Consider the following 18798-nt stretch of genomic DNA (forward strand, 5'->3'; position numbering starts at 1 on the left):
GAATGTGTGGCACATAAATGGAGAAGAGCTCTTCGTAAAATGTTCTGTGCAGCGAGGGCTGCCAAATGAGTTTATGTATCAAATATGTTCGCAATAAATCAAATTATATTAAGACAATAAATTCAAGCTTTTTCTTTGATTAAGCGCGTACAAGCTCGTTTACGCAAGCTCATTTAAGCTCACTGTGAAAAGTTTCGCGGGATGTTTATGGGTTTATATATGCAACTACTTTAAAGTTTTGGTAATTGAGCTTTGTTCTTATTAAAGCTCTGCTGGCTTGGTATTTGATTCTGTAATCTCGAAAGGCACATAACTTTTGTGTGGTATGAGCTTTCATATTAGCGGCTAAAAGTTCCCATACTTAGGCTTCTACAGTCAAGTCTTATCGCCGATTTGATTGCTATAAGCAATAAGGAAAGGCAGACAGAGAGAGATGGAGCTAATTTGACTCATCTGTTGGTCTCAATAGAGAACAAATACATTCTTATGTATATACTTGATGGCGTCTTTCAGGGCAAGACGACAACTTCTTCTGAAGTGAAAGTTTTTCAATTTTCATTAACAAAGGAGCTTGAGATGTTTACTTCGAATCGAAGTAAGTAAATCGCAACAAACTGTGCGTCAGTTCTCATAAATTGTTTACTATATTCACTATATATATATTATATATTTCCTATTATCAAATATTTTGAACAATTGAAGACAATCACAAACCGTGTAAAATGCACACAATCAACAGCAAAACCCTCACGGCCGAGGAACTGGCCGATTTACACAAATGGCTACAGCAGTACGATATAAATACATCACGATTGCGACGCGAATTCTCAGATGTTTTGCCCTTGGCGGAGATGATGAAACGGGATCATCCACGTTTGGTTGATTTAAACAACTTTCCGAAGCGCAGCAGCGTCCAGTTGAAGGTGGCCAATTGGGAGACGTTCAACTATAAGATATTGAACAAATTCAATTTGACATTGGGTCGTGAATTTATCGAGCTTCTCTCGACGGGCGCCCCTGGGGCTGCCGAGGTGCTACTGCATGAGATCATGAGACTGAAGAAGCGTCAACGTGTGGTGGAGACAAGGAATGCGATACTCGCCCAGGAGCAGATCTGGGAGGAGAACGACGAGGTGAAGACGGTGGTGGTCAACAAACAGGTGGGCGACGGCATCGTTCAGGTGCCCCAGAAGATGATTCTCTATTCGCTCTATGAGAAAATGGCACGCGACAATCAGGCTAAGGATCTGATCATTGAAGCCAACCAGAAGCGCCTCGCCCACATGGAGAATATCATCAAGGTGAAGACCGAGCGCATCGACGAGCTGCTCATGCAAATGGGCAAGGTGCCCAACAAGCTATGCGGCAACAGTCCACGGCTGCAGTGCTCCAGCATCCCACGATTGCCATCCACATCAATGATCAGCTATGAGGCTCTGGGTGCTATACGTAAGCGACATCCAAATACGCCAGCCTCTTCCGATTAGAAACACACATACACACACGCGATGAGGGTGCGGGATGGCGAGAGGGCGGGCAGCAAGATAGAAGGGAGGGGAATGCGAATGCGAATGCGAATGGGGAAGAGAATGAGAAAGGAGAAGGCGAAAAGAAAAACATCAAGAAAACGGAAAAAAAAGTGAGTTAGAAAATACTGAGATTGTTCAGATAAATTAATGGATCGATGAGAAAATTAAAGGTAAACTACGACATACAAGAGAGGAATACAAGGAGGGTCGGCAAGGAAGAGAGAGGAGGACAAAATTAGAGAGAAAGTCAGCATGGCTATTGTCAAGATCTCACATCATCACCACACAAATATACAAACACACACACACACACTTAGATGCAGGCATATATTTTTGTTAGCGTAGTTCGATCCAACTGCATTCGCATGTTTAGTTTTTCATAAAATAGTATTCCAATGAAAATTTTTTGATATTTTTGGACATCATCCATACATCCAGTATTTCGCTTATACGAACTAACCAAATTTAAACACAACATATTGAAATTGTAGTCGAAAACGATTAAATGTGTTACAAATTTTAATAAACAAAAACGGTTTTATTACTATGTGGGAAACTAAAAGTTAAATCCAGGAACCCTATGAAAGGCCTGATTCGGGAATTGCTCCTGGCATTCGCAAAATGAATATTTGTTTTAAGACAATGATACGCTACGCATGGAGCTAAAGAAAATATTGTAGTAGAAGCTAGACTCGAGTGTTTCACTTCCAATTATACCGCTAAAGGTGAATTTTTAATATTTTTCATTAATGAGACGACTTTCACATGTTTTTCTGTTAATATGCATCGTATTTGATTTTAACCAACAATTAGATTTCATTTCCACTAGTTCCCTATAGAATGATCTCATTTAACAAGCCCTGTCTTTTTATATATTCTACATGATCCTCAATATTTCATTTTGCAGTACTTTAATGTTTCAATTCCAATCTTTCCACTTAATATAATTGCAGAGTATGACATGTGGTGTCATTTTAATGCATGTATTGTGTTTAATGAGTATTTTAACAAGCTTTGTTTCACTTCCGCTCGTTCCACTCGATCATCTAGTAATTAGTGACCATAGAACGACATGTGGAGTCATTTCATTGCAAGTGTATGAGCATATAAACAAACTTTGTTTCACTTCCGCTCGTTCCACTCGATCATCTAGTATTTAGCTTCCATTTAAAAAAAACATGGTTTCACTTCCGCGACATTCCACGCAACAGTGTTTCCACTTCCCATCCGTTATCATATGAGAAAATGTCTTGATATCTATGCGTACCTGGACTTTAATAATAGACGTTTCTTGATCGCTGGCCGAATAGAAGATGCCCTCTCCTGGCTGCTATTGCTGCTGTTGTTGCCGTTGCTCTGGCGACTCCATTGCCAGCTGCTGTTGCTGACAGTCAGGCTCTGGGCTAGACAGAGCAAGGCGCTGCCGCTGCCCGTGCGATACATATTATAGATATATATTTGTTTTCGCTCCTCGGGGGGTTTGTTTACGAGTAGCTGGCATCTATCTCTGTGCGTCAAATTTGCAGCTTGATGGCTTAATTAAATTAAGTTTTATGGACTTGCTGTGGGCGTGTGTGTTGTCCGTCTGCCCGACTAAATATATATACATATATATATATACGTGTGTGTGTAAATGAGCGTTAAACGCTTTGATAAGCATTAAAATACACAGAGACAAACACAATTTAGCGCGTCAGGTCAGCCGCATGCCTGCCCAGAATGTGTCTTCAATTACATGTGCGAATTTAATACCAACGACCGCCGTTACAAGCAACTATATATATCTGTAGATATATATATATATATATCTATATATATATTTATATATATGTGTCTACATATTCGTATTATTGGTGTCTTTGATTGACTTCGTTTTCGCTTAGCACCGTACAAGTAGAGGACGCTGACTGCGTGCCCAAATGTGTCGACGGCGCAATTTTATACGAGCAGCCCGTTTGGGTCAGTGCGAGGGTTGCAGCAGCTAACTAACTAATGCATGACTCATAGACTTGGCTAAAGGCGGCTTAAAGTGGCTTACACACTCAACCCGAGCCGCTTAGCTTGGGTACTTTGGCCGCCCATCTGGCCGAATCGCCTTTTGAACCGGCTCAACCGTGAACTGTGAAGCAAGGCTATGCGAGAGATATGATAGCTCTATGGCCTCCCATCAGTCCCAAGCATATTTGCATTGGCTCCGACAGCTGCAAGATAGTTCGCTCGATTAAGTATTTATTTTAGTTAGCTATTACCTAAATATTTTTGGTTTCTTTACTTACTTTCAATAGCATGTAACAAGTCACGACGGAACCTGTTCATATAATACGAATATAACTGAATATAACTATTATATAAAATAGTTCACATTACCTATCACTTCTAGAAGACATTAGAACTATCTCTGAACTGGTTCAGAATAGAAATTTTAAACATGTAAAAAGGCTTCCCTGAATACTTTGCTTAGTTATCTTAAAGCTAAAGAATATCAAAATAAATTATATATATTATGTTCTTTCGAATCGGTTCACAAGACGAATTCGCGAATTATAAATGAACCAGTGAATCGATATGAGCTTGAGCAAAGTGCTCATTTATTGTGCAGCACTCAATTCGAGGGTCTGTTAGGGCGTTGCCACGCCCCATGTGACACCCGACTCAATTGACACAGCCTTGCGCTTTCTCACGGCCCTGTCCCTGAATTTTTGTTTTGTTTTGCGCGAATTGCATTTTTGAAATTTAAATTTTGTGTGGCAAGTTAAGCAAAAGACAATTGAATACGAGAGCAAGTATCGATTTACAGAGTCCGGCTAAAGAGTCGGTATAGACCAACTAAAGGGCTTATGTACATACCGAGTTCACTGAAAGCAAATAGATAGAAAATACCCTAGAAAAAAAAAAATGCAATGAATAGTGAATTGCCATAGACCAATAAAACCCATTTATAGAGGAATCAATCATCTATTATGAAAATTTAATCACCATTCAGTCAACAAGATATAATGCATGGTGAATCATCAATAATCCGTTCTCATAAGTCATCAATCATCTGTCAACAACCATAGATAACTATCGTCCATCATGCATCATTTATCAATCAATCAATCTGTTATCAATTATCAACTATCAATTATAGCTCAAATAGTGAACTATCAGTCATCAATCATTAGCTATCACTTATCCATCAATCAGCAATCTGAATTCTATAGTCGTCAATCATCAATTATCAAACAACTGTCAGTCCCCATCAATCGTCAATCAGTCAATACGAATTTATTTATCTTTGTTTCTCTTTAACTCTTTGCATGTATCGATAAAAATCGATATTTTTATAACCGTCTTCCAACCGCATTGCATCTTCTGCTTTAGGCAGGGTATCTGCTAGTGGGTACTAGGGTATCTACTAGTCTGCGCTAAACTTTTGCTTGCCTCCTCTGGTTGCACTTTGCGCATGTTTCAACCCTTTGAAGCATTGAATTCAATTGCAATTGTCAAGAGCCTGGCAAGGGCAAAGTTTATTAACCCATGGTGTGTGCTCTTGGGTGTACGGGGGTGGCGGAGGGGGGCATAGCAAAGCTGCAACGAATGCAATGCAAATTGCATTAGAAAGGCAACCCTGCCACGGGCCCCAACCCCAGCCCCTACACATGAGCAACAACCCCAGCTAAAAGCGAGCATAAAAATTTCATGACACGCCGCAATAAGATTTTAATAGAGCCGGCCTACGGACCGAAGAGTTTTGGGGCAGACAAATGTTGGCACGCAACTAATTAAATGGCGACAATGTTGCCGGAGGCAATGAACTCCACCCGCCCGCCGCCAGCCTCTGTCATTCCCCCTTCCCCTTTCCGCCGCTGTTCCATTGTGCCGGCATAAAGTGGAACAATTTTACGCGCGCAATTTTTGATTCCAACGGAAATTCTGATAACAAATTAACGCGTCTTCTTTGGCCCCCGCCCCGAGCCACAAGTCTCTCGCACAACTTTGATTCATTACGCAATTTAGTGTTGATAGTTAAAAGTTAACTTCCGCTTACAACAGCTGCCACGCCTCACGGCCCGCACGAGCCAATTGACAAACAGTTTTTTTTCGGAGAAATTTCAACATTTACAAAATGCAAAAAGAAAATAAAAGAAAAATGTTCAAACGAATTTCGTGTTAATGGAAATGTATGCCAAAATTTTTCTTTGACGTGGCTCGTAAATATTGTGGGGAAAATCTGTTGAAAATTCTATTTACTAACACAAACAACAGCAACGGCAACGAGAACCAATCGAATCCCGGAAGATTCAGAAACAACATTTTTGAAAGCCCGAAGAAATAAGTGTGGCTGAAAAGCTATAGACGAAGTTGAAATTCCCTAGTTTTATCTTGATTGCAATGATATGATAGTATTATATGTTGACTTGGGAAATTCTTAACAGATTTTCTCAGATTTAGCTATATTTCATATATGTCTCAGAACTTCAGTTTAGATTTATACAACCATCTAATTTGATAATCCGTAAGCCATCTATATAATATATTCCACTTATGTGCTGTTTCATGTTTCAGCATTAGCGAATCTATTTCATAGAAAATCAAAGAGTTCTGGTTTTCCCTAATTGATTTATGGCAAATAGATTTTTGTATATCTATGCATATACCTGAATCTGTATGAATATAATTTATATTGTTGTTTGTATTGCTTATACATCAGCCAATATCGCTTATCAGTTTGATGGCTATAAAAACAAAGCAAATAGCAAAGTCAGCATGACCAAGTAGCAGACAAACAAATACCCTGTCAACAGTTATCAAAGGATAAATTAAAGAAGATTTCAATTCAAAATACAAAGCTCCAGAATTCTTTTTTTGATTGAATGAAAGTCAATATTGACTTTTGAATATTATATACATACATAATACATAAATAATGTACTCAGATCGTAAAGCACTTCGATATTCTAGATACAAATATTATATTATTCGATGCTGTTTTTCGAACGTAGCTCTTAGCTGTTTTATAGGGTATACACAAGTTTTTAACTGCCTTTAGGCATAACAATGCAATAAATTGATAATGAATAATGGGAAATACCTACACTATTATATAATCCTGTATAGCTGAATTGCTTTAAATCGAAGTTCAACTTCTATTTTCAGAAATTGGACTACGTCCTAGATATCCAACAACTCTTTATGAAAACAATAGGAATTCATTTTGTTTAGAAATCAGAATTTATAGAAATTGCAGTTTATTGTAGATAGCTTAGAATACTAACTCTTGGTCAAGTTTAAGAGAAGCTCAGCATTTTTTTATTCCAGTTTAAAGACTCTTAAAATTTCAATGTAATAGCATAAACTAAAACTTCAACCGATTTATAATCTGTAATAGCTAGGGAAAGTGTGAACGAATATACCTCTCTTGGCACAAGTAAACAGCGTACTTTCGTTCAGAGCAAAGATCTATACAAATTATTGGCTCGTATTCGCTTCGCTTCGCTTTGCGTCAGCTCTAAAATGCACAGCCATAAATAATTGTTTGCCCCCAAAACTGAACCGCCTATACATTATATTTTTTGTTTATGCCCTGAGTCCATTAACAATTGCTAAGCAGGGTATACCGTATGCAACAGCCAGAAGAAGGTGAGCCCGATTAAAGATACATATATTCGCCAGCAGCATTAAAATATTATATATGAGTCCCTTTTTATCAAATCATCGATAACATCATCATGAAATATGCTAAGATTGATAGCAGCCCTTAGTTATTCAATCATATATGGTTGATTTTAAGAGCTGAAAATCTTTGTAGTTGATCTATAGCTTTCCTAATTAGCAGGTATATGAATAGATATGTACATTTACTTATACCCACATTTCACTCTCATCTCAATCAAGCAAGAAACCATCAAGTAATATAATTATTATTTTATGTATATTATCATATAGGATATCTCTTAGTCGTGCAATTTCGACTATAGCACTTTTACTTGCTTTTGTACATTTATGCCTATACTATATCATATATAAAATGTTTAGTACGATATATAGTCAATCTCTCTCTCTCTCTCTTTCTCTGCGAATTCCTCTCAGATTTGGCATACCTAATGTGTAAATAGTTTATGATTTTGCTATTCATATATATTCGTATATCCATATATATATAGTATATACATATACATATATTGGTAGTATTTCACACTATTTGTCTAAACAAAGTTCAAAATGATTTATGGCAATATGTTCGTAACGTTTTTTTTTTTTTTTTTGGTTTATAATTGTGATGATATAATTACGACAATTTACGAGTCAGAATTTCTATTTGTTTACCACCTGGTGATAATTATACCCGCTCACGATGAATGAATGATATGAGAGCATATACGATTCCTTTAAAGCACGATCTTCCGTTTGCAAACAAAGCCCGAGATATGTAATATGGACTATATGTATATGGAAGACGAGAGCTTTGCTAGTCCTTGAGCTATAATCAAGTCTGTTGGGCTTTTCGTTAGTTACTGCTATAAGCTATCATTATCGATACCTTTACAACTGGTTTCTTTTTGTTTTTTCTCTTAATATGAGCGAGTATGCTGCAGCTGGTTTAGCCCAATTTCCACCTTTCTTACTTGTTTAACTTAGCGTGCGATCTTCCATATATATATATATATATATATATCTAATTTTTATTTTCAATCGCTTCACACTATTATATAATAGCAGGCATTAATTTTGAGCTGTTCTGTGGATTAATGTGTCGAGCAGCGGGGGAAATAACACTTGCACTTTTGATAGAAACATATCATTAAGGAAACGAATTGCATACCTGCAAAGCGAACAAGAAAAACGTATTTCGTTAGTTTGATCATAAAAGTTAATATAATATATAGAATGTGTAAGGGATATAATAAAACTACAGTAGTATATATAAAAATATTTCAAGTCTGATGCATTAACATTAATTCAGTATATACAGTATATACATATATATAGTCGCATGAATCGAAATTACAAAATATACTGAGCTCTATAACTCGACTAGGTCAATCAGATTTCAGGATCCACATAGTGTTTATATGAATTATATATTCCATATGCAATCATATAATTAATATATTATAATATAATAATTTACATTTTTGTTTAGTATTGCATACCTCTTTCGATTAGGCTCGTTTATACACAGATCTTAAATAGGTGCATACATCTCTATATACATATAGCTATAGAGACACACACTTTAATTTCACCAATTTGTATCCCTTTTTGGCTCAATATATTCACTTCTGTACTCAAAAATCCAGCTTTAGACTGTACTTATCTTTGAACTATCTTTCAGAAAGTTTTTCACACAGTTGACAGACAATTTCACGTACAAAACTCAGTTGAAATGCTGATTCTTGACTTTGCACTCGCACAACAAAAAAACGAAAACAAAAAATAAACCTAGGTAAATAACTAGAAGATAGTACAAGAAAATGATTTATGACAGCATTTTAACGTACCGAAAACGAACAAAAAAATTAATAAAAAAAAAAAATTAAATAATTTCTTTTGTTTTTGTTGGATTTTATCTAGTTTTTATTTTCGTTTTCGTTTTGTTTCGAATTCGCGGCAAAAGATTCGCTTGACGGCAACTGACAAACTGAAATATGTGAAATTATTAAAATCCATTCAATGGCATCTAAGTAGAAGTACACACACATTGAATGAGAGAGACAGAGAGTATGGGAGAGAGCGAGAACGAGAGACAAACAACATTTTGCTGTCAATTGAATGTGAAGTGTGTTTCACAGATCGCAAACAGTTGAAGGCAAAATGCGAGAGCTTCTGGACGCACTGAGGGTAGGGGGATCTCTACACATACATATATACATGTGTGTATATTTGTTTGTGTGCATGTGTGTGTGCGGCATTATCAGCGTGTTTATATTAAGTGTGACACTCGTTTATGGGTGTTTTCGAGTGCGATGCATTAAATGCAAGCGATTATCTTTTAACACCCGAAGCTAATCTCAACTGCAGGGGGGTATATATCAACTGAGAATGAGAGAGAGGGAGAGAGAGAGGCAGAGCATTTGGTTGATAGTTCCAATGGATTTTAGCTCACTCGTAAATCACTCAAGCAACTCAAGCAAAAGCTTTCAATCTCACCAAAAATTGTTCAACTCTCGAAAAACTAAGCCTTTCAGCTTCAACTTAAGCTTTAAACTCCTTTAGAGCTTCGAGTGTAAGTATATAAAAATGCACAACTTTAACTCTTCAAGTTTGCTTATAGACTTTAGCTTACAAAGGTGTGATTAAAGTCCTTATCAAACTATATATTCCACTTTCTTCACATTGAAAGAGCTTGACGAGCTTTAGTTGTATTGCTTTTAGGCATAATTTTATAATTTTCATTCAAAGCTAATGCGTCTATTCTTAAGCTTCAAAACTTACACAAGTGCATCAAGTATCATCACAAGTATACCTTAAGAATTTTACCTTAAGATAAAATGTTTAAGCACGCTTAAAGCTCGCTTTAAGCCTTTCGTACACTTAAATCCATGTGAGACACTCATTAAGTTTTAGAGCTCACATAACGAAAATCGAAATTGTATGCACATCGAATTAAATTCAATTATTTGGAAGCTTTCAAATTTAATAAAACTTTTTTACCAAATTCAAGCACACACTTCGCACTTCCGGCAGCGATTCTCAGCATTTCTGTTGAAGCGACAAATAAAGTCTGAGTGTTGCGCCATCGAGAACTCTTCTCTAAAGGCCCCAACTAAGGCTTACGTAATAGTAGAGCTATAAGTTTTAATGCTAAACAAGGTTAAAGGGCAAAGCACAAAACTCACATTAAAAACTCATTTGCTAAAACCATTCTGCTACAGATCGTAAATAATGAGATGATCTATGCCATATATAGACATAAATACGCCATAGACATGTATATATAAATATGTTTATACTTATATATGTATGTTATATAGCCTTAGTAAGTTTATTGTAATTCACAACTAGTTTTAGTTAAGAAATAGTTTTATATAGAGTAGAATTTTAATATTAGATCAATAGCTTCAATGATGTTCTCTTTTTCCTTATCTCGCACTGTTTGCTGGTGAATCAAATTGGATCATCAAATTAGAATTCGAATTAGACTTGAACGAAGTGATGACAGCGTAAGTTATCATGATTAAGATTCCGAATCAGATGAGTTATGTGGCCCAAGACCAAATTCAGTTTCATCGCTTTCGCTTACATAGACGATGGGGAGATTTCCATTTAGCAGACGAATACCCAGTCACTCAGGCAGCCATTGCAAATCTATTGATACTTCAATAGGTATTTACTTTCTCATTGACAAGCCAATTATAATTGTTCCAAATATTTTTGAATTGAAAATGTATAGATAGCTCTTCTACAATGGAATTCGACATCAAAAGATCAGAGCTTAAATCAACAAACTGATTCTAGACCCATGTTAAGACTTGATTGGCTATTGTCTTCAATTTTCCAAGCCAAAAGCTACAAACTGTATATGCTAAATTTTCGAAGAACTTATCAGTATCTACATGTACATATCTGTATAGTACTTTCAAGAATTTTCCCCAAGTTCATGTTTTAACATTTCTTTAATTTATTTACAACGTAAACACTATTGCAATTTGCAAATGTTATTTGAAACCTATAACGAACAATTGACCCATTTGAGTTAATGGTCTCAGCAAAGACAGAAACAAAGAAGGGGTGCGAGCGAGAGAGGGAGACAGGGTGAGAGGAAAAGAGAGAGGTACTACCCCTTGAACGGGCATTGCATGTTGCCTTTGATAAAAATATAACAACAACATAACAAGTAGAAGTACTTCAATCAAGAGGGCACGACTGAAAGATACCCTGCATGTAGAACAAAAATCTGAAAAACTTTTTTTTAATAACTATACACTGTAAACTGTGAACTGTAAACTGCAAACCGTAAACTGTACTGCACCCAAATATAGTTCACGGAAGAAACAGAGAACATATAAAAATCATATTCATCAGATCGCTTTAATATTGAAATAATCTCTCACATCGGTTATAACCTTCGTATAAAAGATTATGAATCAGTAGGAATGGATAAGTAGGCAAATATCATTGTACACAAGGCTTTATCAATGAGTCAGCAAATTCTGCTTAAGAATCTAATATAATACGATTAACCAATGATCAATATGCCCTACATATTTTCTATGAGTCCAGGGTATATTAAAAAAAAAAAAAAATTGCTGGAAATTCAATCAACGCGAATGCACTCGAAAAATGTATTCACAAAAACGAATCGCCCACATGGAAATGATACTCAACATATATTATCAACATACGTATATACATATGTATATAGATATATATACATAGTTGTACACTCAGAATGCAATGGACAGTAAGTGGAACTGGAAGAGCAAGACCAACAGCAACAGTAACAGTAGCAACAACAACAAAGGCAACAAATTGCACGCATCTTTCAATTGAGGAGGTTAGGTCTTCCCCTTAGGGGTAACTGGGGGCACAGTCATATTCATATATATTGTAGTTATACTATATATTTAGTCGTTGTGCGTTACGAACCCAACTGCACTTTTGCAATTGAACAAAGTGTGTACTGGAATCAAATTCCACGCACTTAACTGAACAGCATAACTGTAAACATTTCCTGTTTTATTATACATATTCTATTATCTGCAGCATAAATAACTCTATTGACTTGATTCCACGCACACAATTCGAGAGCCTTAAGCGTTACTTACGGGAAACCTGGTAACTACATTTCCAGGAAATCGAAATGGAAATCGAAATGAAATGAAGCATCAAGAATGGTTTGAGTTTGAGTTATAGAAGGTATGAAGTTGAGAGCTTTAGATCCCAAAATGTAATATAAAGTTTCGGGATCTGAAGTTCTCAACTTCATATCTTTTGAGTTGGGATATGCGGAAGTGGATATCATCAAAGCTCTAGGTTGTATATCTATCGTTCCCTCAACTGGAACTGTTCCTATATTCATCTAGAACTAGTTCGGAGCTAAGATATAAGGTAGAGGAAGTAGAAATATATGAATATATCATCCATGAGTAATACTATTATGACTATCTGCAATTCTATTCTGCTTCATCTAAAGGTCCCGTGTTCATATAATAATAATTGTACATATAATGTTGTTCCATGTTGTTTCAACCGCAAAATGTTTTGCAAATATTTTACGCAAATGTTTCTCTAATTGCTTCTACATATTATATGTCTATATATGTATGTATACTTTGGCATACATTAGCAATAGAAAATTATTTATAAAGTGTTGGCTCTTGTGACGTCACGACATATAATGAAGAAATTCCATTGTTTTTAGATGGGCCTCAACTTTGGCAACGGCAATTGCAGTCCAACTGCCAAATACGCCGCGTAGAGCCAAATATGTCTAGGGCATTATGTCGTTGGCGTTTGCACAATTATGCATATATACAAGCATATGTATATACATACCTATCTATACATCTAGCAATCGGTAGGGTTAGCCATTTGTCAATCGCTCAATCGCTCAGTGCGGACATTAGCTGCATGCAAATCGGAACTCGAGAAGCTCTCAATTGAAATCGATCCGATCTGACAAAGTAAAAGTACGGCGACAACAATAAGTGAAAGTGTTTAAGCTGCGTATGCCCAACTGGCAGATACCGTCTACTAATTATGGATCTATATATGTATCCATGACCATATGCATATAGCGCAAATTAAGTGTTTCGAAACAAGTTCGATACCTACCGTATGTCATAGAGATATAAATAAGATAAAAAATATCTGCAGCTCTAGAAGAATCGCAAGGTTAATTTTTTTACAAATCGATATTTATCGATATGAGAATATATATAAGAATATTCTATACGGCTGCAGCAATCAAAACTTGTTACAATTGCATTTACAGGGTATATTAAATGCAAATCGATGCTTGACATTGGATATCCATATTCTGAAAGAGAGCTCTACTCAGGGTCTTCTTATTTCTTCTTCTTTTCGTCTTTTCTTTTCTCAAGCTATTTTATTGGCAGTCGATTTGGGGGCGAGGGCGTTGGCGAAGCGGACGTAGCATCCGGCCTGATTTGTTGTTGCAGGTAATTGAAAAGCTTGGCCTTGACTTCTCTGCCTTCTTCATATGTGTAAAAATCAATGACTGTAACGCGTTACATGCCTCAATGCTAATATTGGCCAAAAGCACATTGAGCCCTAAAGTACTGAATGGCAGGAGCGCTCATCTAAAGCTGACAAAGTTGCATGAATGAATGAATGAACATTATCCGATTAATTCAGATAAATCTATTTAAACCTATATAACTTTAGCTCTACTTAAAATGTAAAAAGAGGAATGCTTGAGCCGTAAGCATTGAACTGAGTAGAGATAGAGTAGATTAGCTTAAGTTATAAGCAATAAAGATTCGGTTTTTCATCAGGAATTTTGAGTGACTGAACAAGAATGATTAAAAAGCATATCAAAGCATTGCGTCAAAGTTTGGAAAGAGGAGATCATTCAAGGTAAGTTTCTGTCTATCTAAATCTAAGTCAATCTAAATATACTACTTTAGACTAAGCTTTATGGTAATTTACGAGCTTTAAGACTCCGCAGCTGACATAACTGCAGATCACTTTGGAAACCAATCGGATGGCGGCTTACCTGTTGACTGCTTGGCTTATATATTGTATCTGCGCATCATTATTGAGCAGCAGGACAACGGGCGTGGGCAGGAACTCATCCAGGATGTGATTGTGCGCCTGCGCCTTGCTCAGCATAGAGATGGCTGTAGCTGAGGAGCAGGAGGATGTTGTCGATGTGGACGAGGCGTTCGATGACACCGGCGAGGGCAGCGGTGTGATCGAGGGCGTGGCTAACGAAAGCTTCGAGGAATGCTTGCTCGACCCAAAGCTGCGGCGTATCGATTGTAGACTCTGTCGCAAGAACGATTCGCGTTTGATGTTGCCGCTGCGACGCTTCGACGCCGACGGCTCGATAATGCACAACGTCGACGCCTCAAAGTGCACCTTGCCGGGCAGCGATTGTGGGCGTGGCAGGTGTAAACCATGTGCCGCCGGTGAGTGCTTGAACAGCTCCTCATACTCGTGCGGATTGCGACGCAGCAGCTGAGCTTCCTGCTCGCTGATGAACTGTGGATCCTGTGGATCCTGCTGATCCTCCTCTAGCTGTTTCATTCCATTTTTGATAACCTTCGTTTTCTGCGTTTTGTTTTGGGACTTCTTCGAACGCGTTTTCTTGGTGGGTTGCTCATCAGCAACCAGCATCAAGGAGGCGATATCCGGAAAGGGTTCCATATCAGGCGATTGCAAACGGTTATTATATAGCCCATGGTTATTGTTATTGTTGTTGTTTCTATTGCTATTATTGTTATTGTTCTTTTCAATGAAACTGTAGGATTTGATGAGAAACAGATTCGATTTGTTTTTCTTTGCCTTCAGCTGCTGCAGAGTGCTCTCCGGCTCCATCGATGAATCGACTTTCCCATTGCTGTTGACCTCCTCCTCGTTGATTGTGGCCATTGTCTGATTTACTTATTTTTTTATTTTTTATTTTTGCCTCTACTTTTATTTTGCTTTTTTCTTGTTTAAATATTCTTTTTTTTTTTTTTGTTAGTTTTCCTTCTCTTTTGCTATTTTTTGCTTGTCTTATTGTTCTAGTTGGTGCGTGTTTTCACTATTTAACAACAACATCTTTTCGATCAGATCTCTCTGCATCTGTCTGCCTCTCTCTCTCCCTCACACACTCTCTTCTACTGCGGAAAGAAGGGCAGAGCTAAAGTTATTTTTATGCCACTGCGATGACATTGGCGGAGCGGAGCGGAGCGAAGTGAGAGCGCTTCAGGCACTGGGAGGTCGATAAACTATCAAACACACACACACGCACACAAATATTGTTGAATACCTGTCGAGTTGGTGTTGGTGAGCTATTGAAAGCTTCCCTTAGGCAAAATGCAGCAGCTGAGCCTTCTGAGCATCGCTCGTTTATATTGTTGTTGTTTTTATAGTTTTATTTAAGTGAGCGAATCTTTGTAATGATCATGATTGAAGGAACTAGTTTAGAGATCAGTAAACAAGTGCAGTTCAGTTGCTTATAAAGGTAACTACGTGATCAGATATTCAATAGTTCATGAGCAATGCGTCTTATTAAGATGTGTAGCTACTGATCATAAGCAATCAACTGATCTAATAAATTGAACTTAATGAACGGATTATTGAACTAATTCCACAAATGGAAATAGCATTTCCAACTATACTAAAAATACCTACAGTAAAAGAGTTTAAGCATTATGTAATTGTACATTATTCGATATACTCTATAAAAAGATAGTTCATCATATTCATCACGTATTTAAATATTAAATCAAAAAAAAAAATCAATATTATAGCAAATAACTTTTGCCAAACATATCCGACCGGAAATGTAATTAAATAAGAATTTTACGCTCTACTGAAGTGCAACAAATTAGATCTGTATATTAGTCAGAGTAAAGCGTTAGATAAAGTATTTAAGCAACTGGTTTTTATGGGATTACTTTATTGTTAGGTATTTCTGCAAGGATTACTAAAATCTCCTCGTGACTGCAAATGTGACATAACTGAACATATTTGTTTCAACTATACAAGTATGTATTTGCAAATATTTCCATCTCTTTATGAATTGACAGCTTTTAACCAATTGAGTGCTAATCTGTATTTGTTTACAGTTAGCATATATAAAGCTGAAAATTTATAATGTGCGATTCAACATTATCGTAGATCTCTTAATTAAACGAACGAAATTAATTAAACTGTCGCTGCTAATTTTTCATATAGTTAGCACAGTTCGCTCCAAATGTTAAAGATATACTTTTCATATTTATTGTTGACAAAGAACTCGCACGAGTGCCAGCTGATAATTATTTGAAATTTCAATCATGATTATTATAGATTTAGATAATAAATTTATATATGTATATGTACATATATACTAGGAAACAGGGCTTCTTTTTGCGTAATGCTACTGCAGATGCTTGCGCTCTTTCTAGCATCAGCTGTTGGTGCATGTCCATGCCAATGCATGTGTGTGTGTGTCAGTTTTCTTTTCGCCGCTAAAGTTCTTTTTGTCATATGTACTACAATAGATGGCGCCACACAGCAGCCGCCCGGCATACGACAATTGTCTGCCACACAGGCCCACACACACATACATTCTCAAATTCTTATATATGTACATTCTCTCTTCACCATCCACGTATACGCACACGCTCTCACTTCGCCTCGTTCAAATTGTTGTTTTGGTCTGGCCAGCAGGTCTTTCGCTCTCACGCTTTGCCTCTCTCAGCTGTGCGCGTGTATTTGCTTTACCGCTTCTTCTTCGCCTTGCTGCTACTGCCGCCGTTGTTGTTATTCTTGTTGTGGAGTACAATTCTTTTTCTTATTTTTTTTGAATTGGCGTTTTTTTGTTTTGCTTTTCTCGTCTTTTTTGCATTTATTTTTGGCCACGACACACGGCCAACAATTTCCGTCACTTTTTTTCTTTTAATGATGTCACTTGGCCGTACTCCCCGTCTACGATGATGTCTACGGCTGTGTTTGCCGCTAACCGCGTAGCCCGTTCCTTTACAAAATATGTTTGATCGACGTTGTTATTGTTCTTGTGTGTATATCGCTTTGTTCTTAACGCCAAACTAATTCGCCGCAATTCAATAAACATTTACACTAGAACCGACTTTTTATTTGTTGATAAACTTTATTGCTGTGCACGCGATAGCAAACAAAAATAAACCAAAGCCACTTCACACTCGAAAAAAATTAACTAACGAATTTTTAAAGGAATCCAAAAAAAAAAAAAAACACAAAATGTGGAAAAGCGGGCACCGCTCGCTACTGCTGCTTTAAAAAGCACTCTCTCGCTCGCTCTCCCGCTCACTGGCTACCCGTCTGCGTTGTCGTTCGCTTTCGCACTGAATTTCAAATTGAAGTGCCGTTGCGGCCAGACCCAACCAACGTCCAGCCAGGCAGACAGCAGCAGAAGCCGCAGCAGCAGCAGCAGCAGCGACAGCGGCCCTACATCAACAATATCTGAGACGAAGCGAAGCGACGCGGCGAACAGACAAACGACGACGACAGCGACGGCGAATTGTGGCCGCATGCATGCATACGCTTATGTCCATGTGTTCGTATGGGTGTGTGTTTGTATAAAAAACTTCTTCCCTGCTTATCATGCTGCGTTGCGTTGGCGTCAGCGCCGACGTAGCCGTTGGCTTCACTTATTATGTTGTTGTAAAGAAATTTAACAATGAAATGAGAGAAGATGAAGAAGCCGCACCAGCCGAAGACAAAAAGCTTAGCGCGCTCTCTCTCTCTCACTGGTTTTCTACCTCTGTGGCGATAGCTCTCTTTCGCTTATGCTTCATCCAAGGAGCCGCAAGCAGCTGATGCTAGCAGATCCGCAGCTGAGATTTAACTATTCACCGTTAAACGTTCATTGCTTTGATTCGCCTTTCGCTTGACAATTGATTTTGCTGTTGTTGTCTTCTATTTTTTTTCACTGCTGACCCTAAAACCATTCAACAATACCAGCACACACACATACATAGAGACTTGTGCTTTTTTCTTTCCCTTTGACTGGATGATTTGTGACTTTTCGCTTGCGTTGTGCAAAAATATTGAGCGGCGAAGAAAACGTAGCTAAAACTAACTAAATGTATACGAAATGACAATGGAGCAAAATATGTATTAAAGCAAAATAAGTAGTTTGGGCGATACCACACACCGGCGTCCCTTCCTAATCAACTGCCTGCTATCGTACATTGGATACATGCCCCACCCCTCAAAATGTTCTTTAGTCTTAATTGAACTCTTACCGTATTATTTTTCGATAAAATTTTAGAGATAAGTCGCCAAGTGTTCATTGATATGGCAACGCTATTGTTAATTGCAATACTACATTTAAGTCACCTCTCTCTCTCACAGACACACACACAGTTCAGGCGCCAGTCATGGTCACCCTACAGATGAGCTATGCGAAAACCGCAACCGACTAAAAGCAAAAAATAAAAAAAATAATAATAAACAAGGGCAACCTTCCACTCTATCTAACACTCGATCTGTTGTGGCCCATTATACAATTACCCTATATTTGTAACAGTTAGCATAGGGTGTTACAAACTAAAGTGGACCCCTTGATCAATCAATCAATCAATCTTATAGACTTAAGAAATGAAAAGCTAGAGAGCTTTTCATAATACATATGTTTGTATGTTTG

The 18798-nt window shown here is 37.4% G+C and overlaps 2 protein-coding genes across 12 annotated transcripts in view; one reads left to right on the plus strand and one right to left on the minus strand.

Moving 5' to 3' along the window:
* The window catches only part of LOC108619314 (uncharacterized), a 40351-nt gene that overhangs the window by 16004 nt on the left and 5549 nt on the right, over nucleotides 1-18798 (minus strand). The window contains exons 1-3 of one of the 11 annotated variants that reach the window (XM_089475184.1): nucleotides 17352-17599; nucleotides 14194-15225; nucleotides 2797-3063 (exon numbers count right to left, since the gene is read on the minus strand). The exons of 1 other annotated variant lie outside the window; for it this stretch is intronic. In XM_089475184.1, the coding sequence (XP_089331310.1) occupies nucleotides 2797-3063; nucleotides 14194-15071 (1145 nt within the window). In that variant the 5' untranslated portion in view covers nucleotides 15072-15225; nucleotides 17352-17599. Of the gene's footprint in view, nucleotides 1-2796; nucleotides 3064-14193; nucleotides 15305-16792; nucleotides 17600-18798 lie in introns of those variants that run through there. 9 more of the 11 variants (XM_089475181.1, XM_089475182.1, XM_089475179.1 and 6 more) reach the window with 9 other exon arrangements.
* On the plus strand, nucleotides 594-2076 carry LOC108619322 (uncharacterized). Its single transcript, XM_089475208.1, has 2 exons — nucleotides 594-1639; nucleotides 1700-2076. Exon 1 carries the CDS (start codon nucleotides 723-725, stop codon nucleotides 1485-1487), a length of 765 nt encoding a protein of 254 aa, XP_089331334.1. The 5' UTR covers nucleotides 594-722; the 3' UTR covers nucleotides 1488-1639; nucleotides 1700-2076.

This window comes from Drosophila arizonae, chromosome X (assembly GCF_054131065.1).
Source record: "Drosophila arizonae isolate 15081-1271.41 chromosome X, UAZ_ARI_1.0, whole genome shotgun sequence".
Taxonomy (NCBI): Eukaryota; Metazoa; Arthropoda; class Insecta; order Diptera; family Drosophilidae; genus Drosophila; species Drosophila arizonae.